Raw genomic sequence first — 14,228 nt, forward strand, 5'->3', positions numbered from 1 at the left:
ATTGCTGACAGACTGGGCCACCACACTACCTCACTCACAAGATACCAAAACAATAAGGTAAACATCATCTTTTCTGCTCTAGTATTTATTGTAGTATTATTTATTATTATTATTATTTTATTATTATTATTATTATGTAGTAGTATTTATTCAGCTTAATAATTGTGTATTTTTGAACTACATTTTAAAAATAAATGTATATTACTGTTGAATTCATGTATATTAAGATGCTAAGAGTCAAAACTAATGTGGTAGGCCTTGCTAGTTGCCAATTAGCTAAAATATTAGCAAAAATGTAATTTCCGCAACATATCTTTACCGCAGCAAATTTAGGTGTTGCGGTAAAGACCTTGTGTTGCGGTAGAGACAAATTCAAGGTTTACTGTATATTAAATTACAAATATTCAGTATATTATTAGTACTGAAGTATATATTAGTATATATATATATTTATTACATGGCTTGGCTGAATTCCAATGTAGAATGCGGTCTGTTATTTCTTGATAACAGACCGCTGCGAAGTATAACAGACCGTTGCCATGAAAAACAGCGCGTTGCTATGGACGCGGAATGGACTATTTTCTTTAGCGGAAGCAATACAATCGTTTTTAAATCAATAAACTCCTTTTTAAATAAAGAATTTGTGTCAAATTATTTATTTATTTTGTAGGTAGCCATGTAATAAGCGGGATAATGTATAGTGAGCCGGTTGTTATAGTGAATAACAACCCCTTCAGGCTGATTCAAGATCCCTCCGCTTCGCGTCGGGATCCCGTTCAGCCTGTCGGGGTTGTTATTCACTATAACAACCGGCTCACTATACATTATCCCTTACATATATAAACATGCCGTTTTTTACACTAAAAAATGTAATTTTGTCCTTACCGACACAAGATGTTTTGACAGAGACTCCAGAGTGACGGGAAAATCACTCGGTGGAGGCTTATGTCTTATATAAATAAGAAATGGTGCAATACGGTGATCATCAGAGAAACATTGTGTACCTCCGATATAGAACTTTTGTCCGTGTCCTTACGCCCCTTTTATCTGCCCAGGGAATTCCCACAGATATTCATCACACTTGTTTACATTCACCCTAAGGCTGACGCAGATTTAGCAACTCGGGCTATGGTGAAGTGCGTTCAGCGGCTTCAGGGGATTTCACCTGAAGCACCAAATTTCATCATGGGTGATTTTAATAACTGTAAACCAGGAAAGTCCTTGTGTAACTTTTATCAATATGTCTCCTGCGCAACACGACGGACCAAAAGTTTGGACCTCTGTTATGGATCCGTCAAAGGTGCTTATAAATCCTACAGCAGAGCTCCACTCGGCATGTCTGACCATAACTCTGTTTATTTGGTTCCGTCTTACAAACCGGTACTGAAGAGAAACAAGTTGGAATGGAAGCGGGTTCCGGTTTGGTCAGAGGACGCAATCCAGTGTCTACAGGAATGTTACGGCTGCACTGACTGGGATTTATTTAAAAATGAATGTAAGGACATCGATGAGCTTACAGAGACTGTCTCCGCATACATCACCTTTTGTGAGGACTTAGTCATCCCCCGTAAACCCATTTTTATATATCCAAACATGTCAAAAGCATAATTAACCATCGAAATATTAGTTTCAATCAAGGTAACATGACTCAATACAGAGTACTTCAAAAACAAGCTAAAAAGTAACTTAAGCTTGCAAAACTTAATTATAAGGACAAAGTTGAGAACATGCTGAGCACAGGTAAATCACGTCCTGCATGGGAGGGTGTGAAAGCCATGATGGGGATGCAGTCTAAGAAGTGTCCAATTTCCCTAAATGGCAGACCTTGCCCTCTCAAATAATCTGAACACTTTTTATAATCGTTTTAATAGTTACGATTTTAGTGAGGAGCTGTCAGTTTTTAATAACGTTGCACCTGGGCAAGGTAAAGTCCAGGTTGACAGAAACAAGGTTCTGACACTCTTCAGAGGTATAAAGGAAAGGAAAAGTCCTGGCCCCGATGGTATTGGAGGCCGTATATTAAAGAACTGTGCTGACCAGCTGGTAGACATTTTTTGTTTTATTTTTAAAATGTCTTTAAATCTCCATACCGTTCCTCGCATTTGGAAAGACTCAATTATTGTCCCGGTGCCTAAAAATAAAGCTCCAGCGTCTCTTAATGACTTTAGGCCGGTGGCGCTCACGTCCCTCACTATGAAGACGTTAGAGAAGATTGTGAAGGACGAACTTTTGAACTCTGTCGTTTCAATTTGCCTACAGACCAAATCGGGGAGTGGAAGACGCAGTATGTACTCTTTTCAACTTGATCTATACACATCTTGAGGGTGCAAAGAACTTTGTGTGGCTGCTTTTTATTGACTTTTCTTCAGCTTTTAATTGTATTCAACCACATATTCTAGCAGAGACTTTAAAGACTACTTTTAATATCGATCCTTGTCTAATCTGTTGGTTGATGAACTTTTTAACTAACAGGTCTCAAAGCGTGAGAGTGAATAGTATTTTATCCGATGTCCTCTTTTCCTCCACTGGTTCCCCGCAGGGCTGTGTCCTCTCCGCGATCTTGTTTGTTTTATATACAAATGCCTGTCAAAGCATCTCAACTCACAAATCACATCAACGCATGTTTTTTTATTGTAAACTTCGCAATTTTAATGTCGATAAAACTTTTATGAGGATGTTCTTTTATGAGGATGTTGAATCCATTGTTTCTTTTGCTCTTGTGAGTTGGTTTGGGTCCCTTACATTTAAAATCAAGAATAGGCTGCAATTTATAGTTAATGTGTGCGGCAAAATTTCCAACCACTCTCTGACAGACTTAAATTCTGTATATGAGACAAGGACCCTCAGGAAAGCAAATTCAGTCCTGGTTGACCCAAGTCACCCCTTGAACAGCTGCTTCATTTTGTTGTCGTCGGGCCGTAGATTCAGTATGCCTAAATGCAGGACAAATAGACATAAAAACTCTTTTGTCCCTACTGCTATAGGTCGTTTAAATAAGTCAATGTGAGTTGTGGACTTCTGTGTAGTATGTATTTCTTTTGTTTTTTTACCTGATTGTATGGTTGTTGTTTGTATGCAGCTGCACTACGAATTACCCCTCGGGGATAATAAAGACTCCTTGAACTTGGAACTTGATGTCATTACCACAGCACTGCTTTATTTTCATTTTTTTTCAAATTTTCATTTGCAAAAAAATATTTTTACACTTAAGTTGAGATGCTTAACACATTGAAATTGCAACATCTGTCATAAAAAGTTAATTATGTTATCTTTTGTGTGTATGGAAACAATTGACATCTAAGATTACTGTAAATTCTTTACATGGCATAGAAAAAAACATGAAATTCCCTATTTTGTGTATTATTTTTTATATATCAGTATTTATTAAACTGCATCAAATTTGAAAAAGCTATTTAAATATATACATTTTTTATAGAAATTACTAAAGAAAAATGTATAAAATTAACGTTATTGTAATGTTGCGGTAAGGACACTTTTAAAGAAGAAGACCCAAAAAACATAAAAAATAATGTTCCAGATTAAAATCTTAACGACTACATTCTATTTTGTGCACATTTTTATATGTATTACAGACTGTGATGGTTAAAATAGAAATTCATAGAGGTTGATTTTTAAAAAATTGGGATAGTCAAAAGTGCCCGTAGTCGCAGAAACACCCATAAATAAACATAAAAACCAAGGAAAACAAATAAACAAACTGGAAAATAAAACATAATAAACAAAAAACAAAACAAAAACCGCTTTATTCTTTTTATATAATTTACTTTCTTTAACAAATTTAATAATTTCATCATATACTTACTGTTTCCCTTAATAGACCTGATAAAGAAAAGGTCATGATGTTTTACTTTCTTCAATGATTGAATAAGGTGACATCTCTCGTTATTATATTTTCTACAATGGATTAATACATGCTCAACTGTTTCTTGTTGGCTACAGTGTATGCATTCCCCAGTTGGGTGTTTTCCCATTTATTATAGTGTACTGTTAAGTCCAATATGACCTATTCTCATCCGAGTTATGATACTTCCTTCTCTTCGATTCCTGCTCTCCCTCCTCCCAGCACCAACTTGTTTTTATATATTGTATAAATATCTACCTGTTTCATTATCATCCCAATATACCTGCCATACTGATTGTACATATTTTCTTATGAGTACTTTAGCTTCTGCTTTACTTAATGGGACATGAAAATCTACTTGCTTTATTCTTAGAGTTTGTTTAGCCAGAATATCCACCTTCTCATTTCCTTCCACACCAACATGAGCAGGAACCCAGTGTAGAAATACCCATAACTTTCATATTATACATCTTACAGAATATCTCATTGATAATATCCATCCTAACTAATGACCTGCCAGATCGTATACTTTCAAGTGATGAGTAGCTATCTGATGCAATGACAGTGTTTTTTATTTTCTTCTCCTCTATCCACTACAGGGCCTGTAATATTGCCAACAGTTCATATACTGACAAATGATTGGTTACTCTTTTCTTAATAAAACAATCTCTCATTGGAATATATACTGCTGCACCTGCAAATCCTGTTTCAGGATCTTTGGATCCATCTGTAAATAAAAACACTGATTCTGGATAATGTTCCTTAAAATAATTCTGGACTATAAACCATGTTTGAAGTTGTACCAAATTATCTTTCAATTCCTGCTGTATATTAAGGTCAACATTTAACCAAGGAGGAATGGAAGAAATTGAAACTGTATTACTGTACTGTAATTGGTGTAATCCTATATTTCTTGCCTTTGCATTACCTATCCATCTAAAACTAGTATAATTTGTTTCATTATGTTCCCAACATTCTGTTATGACAGGATGCAAATCATTATGTCCATCATTCATTTCAATCTTCTGATTCTTAAAGGCATTTTTCCCATTTCCACCTGCATCGATGATACCGGAGATGTTTTAAATGATCCACTGCAGATTCTCAGAGCCTGAGCTTGCAAAACATCTAATCTCTTGAGGTTTGATTCTGCTGCTGACATGTAAGCTATACTTCCATAATCAAAAACAGATCTCATGAGTGCCCAGTATATATATTTTGCAGAGATGATCTACTTGCTCCCCATTCCTGTCCTGGTAAACAAAAAAGAGTGTTCATGACCTTTTTACTTTTGTCGTTAATTTTATCCAGATGAACTTTCCATGTCAGTTTTCCATCAAACCAAACCCCAAGAAACCTAACAGCTTTTACCTGCTCCAGAGGTTGCCCATAAAGTTTTAAAGAAAGGGGTAAGATGTTATGCCGCCTTGAGAGGCAAATGACTTGTGTTTTTGTTACTGATAATTTAAATCCCCATTTAATTGTCCATTTTTCCACCTCTACTATTGCAGCTTGTATTTTTTTATTCACATTTAATATATTACGGCCTCTAATCCACAAAGCCCTACATGCAAAGATTTTCCTACATTATGTTCAACCTGAGTGAAAATGTCATTAATCATAATGTTGAATAATTTCAGACTACACTACCTTGTGGAGTTCCATTCTCTGCTGAATATACTTTGGAATATTCTTTACCTTACTTGTATTTTCCTGTCAAATAAAAAGTCCATAGTCCAATCATATGTTCTACTTCCAATTCCTAATGATTTTAGCTTTATCAATAATCCTTCTTTCCAGAGCATATCATATGCTTTTTCCACATCAAATAAGATAGCTATAACTACTTCTTTTTTTTGGTCTGTGCTTTCCTAATGTCTGACTCTAGACATAATACAGAGTCCATTGTGTTACGACCCCTACGAAACCCACTCTGATATGGAGATAAATGAGCTTTACTTACTAGGAAATACGTTATTCTCTCTGTGATCATTCGTTCCATGATTTTACATAAATGGGAGGTCAAGGCAATGGGTCTGTAACTAGAAGGATCTGATGGGTCTTTTCCTGGTTTAAGAACTGGTGCTATTATTGCTTGTTTCCATACCAAAGGGAGTTGTCCAGTATACCAAATTTGGTTAAAACACCTAAGTGGTGGAGGTATATATAGCCTCATGTCGTAACACATATATCCAATGTAGACCTTATTCGGGAGTTTTCCTCATCAAAAGTGATCATTATCGAAAGACTATCAGTTGTACTTCCATTCCTGTTTATTTTTAGACATCTTACTTCACTCACATTTGCATTTTTTATATTTCTTTTCACATCTTCTACTGAGACGTTTACCGGGATCCCTGTGACAACTCCTTTGACAATTTTTTTTACCATTAGTCTCAGAGCATTGCACTTTCTTTCCATTTATTTTGTTCATTTTGATTACCTTCATTTGCTGTTTCTCATCCTTGCATATAATCAGCAATGATCCATTTCTTAGTATTTTAGCACTCTTTATTACGCCAATTTCCTTGTTTAGAGTTCTTGTTAGCTGTATTGGATTCATATCACCTAACGAATCCCCTTCATGCTCAAGTTTTACCAATACCTTAAAATGCTCTCTCCCCGTTTCCTCTACAGTTAATATCACCTGGATTCATATCACCTAACGAATCCCCTTCATGCTCAAGTTTTACCAATACCTTAAAATGCTCTCTCCCCGTTTACTCTACAGTTAATACCTCTGTCAGAATCACTTTCATCTGACTTATTCGTTTGTTTCTTTTTCTGTGTATTACTTCTAACCATATCCCATTTTCCATAATTCCCGCCACCTACTTCCATCTCATCTAATTCATTTCCTGAACTGTCACTTCCTTCAGCATTTTCCTGTCCATTCACATTCCAGTTGTTGCCAACCGCCTTAGGATCCAATCATCTTGCCATCCCTCCCGTGTGTGTGGGCGCATTTGAAGTGCGATTGCGTCACAGCGGCGCGATGAAGGCTGTCCCAATTCAAAGGCTGAACCCTTCTTTTTTGGGGGTATTTTTTTATACTGTTAACAAAAAGAAGAGTACGCTACAAATACTACAGTATACAAGAAAACACAACACATGTAACACTAGGAGGAATAATGTAGAACTGAGACTGAAGTAAAAACATGAACTAAGCCTAATATCGTACATATATATGTATCTATAAATAGACAACATGTTGAAATGTGAACTAGACTGGTAGGCAATACATGTCCGACACAAGGATGTTTTTATATTCTATAATAAAACACAACATGATAAAAGTAGGCTAGTATGAGTGTATACTATGGTGAATATTATAATGTTTAGAACCGTGTTTACTGTTAAATACTGTGTTTATGGATATCTGCTGAAACATAGATGTTTAACAATAATTAGTTTAATAGTTTTGGGCTTGATCGCTTCAGTAAATGTTATCTGCACGCGTTTGGAAAGCAAAATGCACCAAACAATCGGCATCATTTTTTTTTACTCCAAATGTTTATTTTCGTTATGACATTATGAAATGAGATTGAAGTAACATATGATTATCAATATATGTTTCTCTAGTGCAGTGAAGTGATGAAGTGTCCCTTTTTAATGATTTATAGGCTATTGTTATTATTATTTTATGCAGCACAGTACATAGCTTATGCCTACAAGGCAAAACAAACCTGGTGTTCATTTTATATAAATATATAGGCCTATATATATATATATATATATATATATATATATATATATATATATGTGTGTGTGTGTGTGTGTGTGTGTGTGTGTGTGTGTGTTCTGTACATTTTTAAAAGCAATTTTAACCTGAAAAATCTAAAATGTATTCCCCAAATCATGCAGCCCTATAGTTTCTCCTGATATCAGTATGTTCACAGCGTTTTTTTTTTTTTTTAGGGATCAGATGCTCCACTAAGGAGTCCTGCTGACTTTAACATCCACATGAGTCTCTGTACATGAACATGGCAAAGTGAAAAATCAAACACCTTGGAAATGAAAGGTATGTACTATGTTTCAGGAATGGCACAAAGGTGTATGACTGGTTAAGTCTCTGTCTTTAGTTCAGTGTGTTAAATAATGTGCTTTTTTGTCATTTGTTGTGTATCTTTGGATTATTTTGTGTTGTAAATAAATCCAAACAATCAAAAAGCCATTCTTTTTTAAATATCCTCATTCTTTGTGCAAGGTTGCTTAGAATGATAGGGCCTGATAGCTCCTAATAGGGCCATTAGGGAGGGTCTTTGTCTTTCTCAGGTGTGAAAGAAATTAAATATTCATGATGTTCCCGCCTCTTCGCATAAAGCTTTCTCACAAAAAACATGTCTTGCAAATTTTAAATCAATATATTGTCTTATCTGAACGAGCAGTAAAGATTATTTTCACATAGTTTTGGAGCAAATATTCTAGGCTACGTCATACAATTTTTGAAGATAACTGAAGGAACCTCTCTGTCATGGCACACATTTGTTTTTTTATTTGTTAGCACCATCTTCTGGCAGTTTGGTGTTATAACAAAGAAATTGATTATTGTAAACCGTTTTCTTAGTGGTTGGTTTAGGTCATGTGACTCTTGGGTTAACCAGGAAATAGCTGCTGTGTTCGTTTCTTTCCATGTGGTGGGCCAACAAGTCATCTCTCTGTTTTCTTTACGTTTTTGTGCCTCGGAAAGGCTTTGCTTGTAAGTTTGTTATCTTTTTTCAGTGATGGCAATTTGTTGATAATTACAATAAGAAGAACTGATTGTAGCCTTTTGATATGTGTTCAGAGAGTATTTGTAAACAGCGGAAAATTCATTTGCGTTTATTTTGAGAATATTTTGTAACAAGACATTTGTAATCTTTGTATATTTCAGTTTTACAAAAAAAGAGAAAGAAGAGGAAAGAACAAAACAGTAAAACTTTCAACTTTACTACTGCATCTGCCCTTTTCTGACTCCTATTAGCTATCTGTCAGTGTTGCGCAGTAGATTGAACACGCATCTAGGACGGAATACTCTCTCCACATGGATCATGGTGATCCGGTTTCTCCACTGTGTGGATCTTCATGTGTCGCTTCAGTTTGCTTTTAAAAGAGAAAATCTCTCCACACTGATCACACGTGTGCGGCTTCTCTCTGCTGTGGATCCTCTCATGTCTTTTCAAATCTGCTGATCGACAGAATCTCTTGTCACAGTGTGAACACTTGTAAGGTTTTTCTCCAGTGTGGATATTCTCATGTGTTTTCAGAGATGATAAGTGACTGAATCTCTTGTCACAGTGTGAACACATGTAAGGTTTTTCTCCAGTGTGAATAATCTTGTGCAGTTTTAAACCGTCTGCTGTAATAAAAGTCTTCTCACACGCAAAGCACATGTACTCTCTCACACCAGTGTGGATTTTCTGATGTACTTTTAAATATGGCAGCGATGAAAATCTCTTTCCACACACAGAACATGAATGCGACTTCTCCTTCGTATGAACTGTCAGGTGTCTCTTCAGGACTGATGCACAAATAAATGTTTTTCCACACTGATCACATGTGAACGGCTTCTCTCCAGTGTGGATCCTCATGTGAATCTTAAGGTATGATAATTGTGTGAAACTCTTCCCGCACTGATCACATGTGAACAGTCTCTCTCCAGTGTGGGTCATCATGTGACGCTTAAGATATTGTTTGCTTGAGAAACTCTTTTCACACTGATCACAAATGAATGGTTTCTCTCCAGTATGAACTCTGTTGTGAATCTCAAGACTTTGTTTGGTTGTGAAACTCTTTCCACACTGTGTGCAGGTGAAAGATGTCTTTGAGCAACTTAAAGGTTTTTCTCCAGGTTTTACATGATGTGCCTCCTTCACTTCACTCAGTTCTTCACTCTCCTCCTTCACTTCACTCAGTTCTTCACTCTCCTCCTCCACTTCACTCAGTTCTTCACTCTCCTCCTTCACTTCACTCAGTTCTTCACTCTCCTCCTTCACTTCACTCAGTTCTTCACTCTCCTCCTTCACTTCCTTTAGGTCTGACATAAGAGAATAAGTTATTTCATTTTCAGTTCAACAAACACAAAAAACAGTATGAAGTGAAAGGACATAAAAAGAGCTGATAATTGTGTTAGATATTAGTTTTCTGCGTTAGAATAATCAAAGTTTTGTTTGTATTTTAAAGAGAAGTGTTACTTGCGTGTTTTCACTAGTTTGGATATTTATATTCGCTGCAGAGCTGATACTGAACGCTGGACGAGTCATTTGCTCAGCCGTAATAAGCGATTCTTTCAACATTCTCTATGAATGAATTAATAATTCCATTTTGAGCTAAATTGATCTAAATGTAATAACTAAAGTACTTTCCATAAATGAGGTACTGTGACACATTCTATGCCTGCTGTTTCCATCCTATCACCACTAGAGGTCACCTGTTCACGATTAAGACTTTTTCACTGCACACACAGTTACAGGTTACTTTGGACTACATTTCCCATACTTCATTGCTTCATTGATTATTTCCACACCTGTTTTGGATATCTCCCTGTCTGCTGCCTGCCTCTGATACCTCTGCTTTGTCCTTCGACTCTGAGTGTTTGCTGCCTGTCCTGATCATCTTCCTGGTTTTGTACTACTCTCTGCCTGTTTTGAACGCATCTCGCTGATTAAAAGCTTTGCACATGGATCCGCACGCCTCTTGCATCTGTCCCACCGTAACAGGTACATTGATCTTCTAATAATTATTTTTATTAAACATTATAGACACAAATCCCATGTTCCTGTTAGGGCTGGGCAAAAAAATCGATTTTTCGATTAATCGTTTTTTTAAAATGTGGTCGATTCAAGATCGATTCTCAAACGCCAAGAATCGATTTTTTTCCATCTTTATTTATCTATTACCCAAGAATTCGTTTTCCTCCACTGTTCATATAGGCTTGCAAAGTAAATTTTATAGCTAATGCTGTGAGATTTTATGTTAGTTTTATCTAAATCATAAAATAACCTCAATTAGTGCTGCACGTTTAATCATATCGCAATCGCGATGTCAAGCCTATATGCAATTAGGCTTTATGACGCAAAATGCTGCGATTTTGTATCAGATAAACAAATTTGGGCTTTTAACGCAATGCAGCATCTGTTAATTTTTTGTCATCCTTTGGCTAGTGTACATGATCCCGCTCTTATTCATGCAAATGCTTTTAAACCATTCATACGCGACAAGACAAAATAGATCTCGCTGCCTGTGAATGTCCTGACTGTGACACAGAAAAACTTGCGATGATATCGTGCGTGCGCACAAGACAGCCCAGAATAGAGTTATCTTTCGCGCTTGAACAAACAATAAAACACACAATAATGCCAAAATGTCTTTTTGTTGAATATTTTCATAACATAAGAGCAGTCTTATGATAAACGTGAAGAGTTGTGACTCGTGAGAGAATGAGGCACATGTGAGATCCGCGTCTCCTGTCAGCAGCGGCTGGTCTTAAAGGGACAGTACACAGTAGCCACTAATGATCTCCGTCGTTAAAGTTAATCAAAGAACAAAGGGAACAGAGAAAAACACTCACTGCTCTTGACTAAAGAACTTAACTTGGATTAGTCTATATATCATGTAAGGGAGAATTTTAATGCACTTCGTAGAGGCAACCACCCTCCGCTTCGCGTCGGGTGGTTCTTCGCCTCTACGTCGTGCATTAAAATCCTTTAATGCATGGCTAGCCGTGGATTATCCCGCTTATACCTTGGTTATTTGCCAAGTTAAAAATAAGTTAAAGCTGTAACTGATGTTTACAGTGTAATTTTTTAACAGACGTGTAGAAATGACGGTTATTTCTTAAGTTTAGGCTCGTCAGTTCTTGCACTCCGTCCGCTTTAAATAAAGTAGAGCCATCGGATTGCTTTTATTTGAATGAATTCACATTTATTTAAATTCATTATTAAAAGAGAGAGACAGAGAACTGAAGGAGAAGGAACAGAGAGAGAGAGAGAGATGCGTGCGCGAGTTACCTGTGTGCGTCGATCTCTTCTTTAAAGTCTAGCAGCTACAGCCCCCTCGTTGCTTAAGCATATAGCTAACTTAATGATTCTTTAATGGATTTATTACAATTATTTATGAATGACAGGCAACACTGATACAAATTAAACGATATTCAAAAATCATCCATTTAGCCTACCTAAACGTTTTCATATGCGTCTCTCACTCTGCTTGCAAGTGTATCTGTGTTACTATGGTTACCAATGTAGCGGATTAATTTCGAACTGTAATCAAACTGACTGGAACTACCTGTGCATTAAACGGTTTTACTGCACACCTTCCAGCCAATCAGAATCGAGTATTTAAACAGCCCATGGTATAATTTTAATTAATGCAGCACAAACTGTTTGATAACTTTATTCAATTTATGTATATGGCCTAGCTGTTAGACAAGAAGGGCACAGATAAAAATTATATGCAATGTTTTTATATGGGTTTATGTGAGGATTGTTAACCTGTTTGATCAAGACATTAGACTGTTCTGACATGTCCAATTTTCAGCATAAATTTTTCATCTTGCATCAAAATCCTGTCTATTCATTGTATGCATTTGAAATATAGAGTTGGGTTCTGTTTTAATGTACCCAAGTGTACCTAAAATAAAAAGAGTTTAATATACAGGTTTGTGGCTCTTAATTTCTTTTTATTAATTAAACAATTGAAAACTTATGTTCACTTTTCTTTTCTTTTCTTATTCTTTTTTTAATAAATATAGGATTTGTATTAAATATTCATTGAGTCGAATCGAAATCTAATTCAGAATCGAAAAATCGAAATCCGAATCGAGAATCGAATCGATTTGAGAACTTGCGAATCGAAATCGAATCGAATTGTAACATCTGAATCGATACCCAGCCCTAGTTCCTGTAGCAAAGAACTATTAAATATATTTGTTCAATGAAACAATTATCTAATGCAATGTTAGCATTAAAAATTATACAATAGTTTCATAATGTTGATATCAAAGTTTAGATTGATATTTAATTTAAACGTGGGAAACCAGAACGTGGGAAATGCATGCTTCGCTGCATTCCAATTCAAGTTGGAACGCCAATTCATTATTAGTCATTTATATCATAATCTAAATAGACATTTGATTATTCTTTTAAACTCTTTACATTATATTTTACTGGTTCATTTGGATTCCAGTGAACTCCACTTAAGAGTTTCACCCCAGTCAATAATGCTGATCTCACGGTCACAAACTCATAAGTCTGATTATTAGTCTGAGGTTATAACTTATGTAACATGGTTGCAAAAACTTGCGAACCAAATATAAACCAGAGCTAAAATTATACTTGGTTTGATGTTGACAATCAATATTAAAGTTTCTCAAACCTCCCTCTACTGAACATTTGTTGAAATGTTCCCTGTACCCATTTCATAGTTTAGGCTTACTGTTTATCTAAATGTGCTTGAATGTTTCTAACATGAATGTTCTTCAGCATCATGAATGAATGAAGAATAAACACCAACCTCTTTGTTCTTCAGGATCTTCAGTGTGTTTCATTCTGCAGGGTTCTGGATCACTCATGTTCTCACTGTCCTCTTTAATAAACTCAGTCTTTGCAGATTTCAGCTCTTCCTGATGCTCTGATGCTCGTCTTCACTTGTAGCTGATGGGAATATACAGCTGAGTGTTTGCTGTTAGAAACACATTATTTGAGTTAGGATACATGATAAAAGCCTGTAAAACTGCTCTATTGAAAAAACACCATTGACACTCAGGTAAATAACTACCCTACTAAACCATAAAATGTCCACATGAATCTAAATATAGTTAAACATTCTAATAACTACATTAATTGCAATAATGTAATTAGATAATTAACATGTCACAGTTTTCTATGTGCAGAAACTGACAATGATCAATTATCATAAAACCTTTATTAAAATAAAGAGCACCACAAAGCAATAACGTTTACTATGTCAAACTGTTTATATATATATATATATAAATTAGGGCTGTCAAACGATTAATCGCAATTAATCGCATCCAAAATAAAAGTTTGTTTTTACATAATACATGTGTGTGTACGGTGTATAATTATTTTCTATATATAAATACACACACATGCATGTATATATTTAAGAAATATTTGCATGTATATACTGTGTATATATATATATATATTTATATTATATATAAATATTTTATATATATAAATAACACATTTTCTTAAATATGTAGGCCTATATGCATGTGTGTGTATTTATAGAAAATAATTATACTCCATACACAGACATAAATTAAACACAAACTTTTATTTTGGATGCGATTAATCGTTTGACAGCCCTAATAAAAATAATTTAATTTTTACATGTATAGGTTTAAATTGTCTCACGTGGC

General features: G+C 35.4%; 1 protein-coding gene across 1 annotated transcript; it reads right to left on the reverse strand.

Moving 5' to 3' along the window:
• Nucleotides 1-8,667: 8,667 nt before the first annotated feature.
• LOC308704344 (uncharacterized protein) lies at nt 8,668-13,511 on the reverse strand. Its single transcript, XM_081388558.1, has 2 exons — nt 13,355-13,511; nt 8,668-9,878 (listed from the first exon to the last, which is right to left on the reverse strand). The coding sequence occupies exons 1-2, from the start codon at nt 13,410-13,412 to the stop codon at nt 8,863-8,865; spliced, it is 1,074 nt and encodes a 357-aa protein (XP_081244684.1). The 5' UTR covers nt 13,413-13,511; the 3' UTR covers nt 8,668-8,862.
• Nucleotides 13,512-14,228: the final 717 nt, after the last annotated feature.

The sequence above is a fragment of the Scardinius erythrophthalmus genome, assembly GCF_964197995.2.
Source record: "Scardinius erythrophthalmus genome assembly, chromosome: 1".
In the NCBI taxonomy this organism is placed as follows: Eukaryota; Metazoa; Chordata; class Actinopteri; order Cypriniformes; family Leuciscidae; genus Scardinius; species Scardinius erythrophthalmus.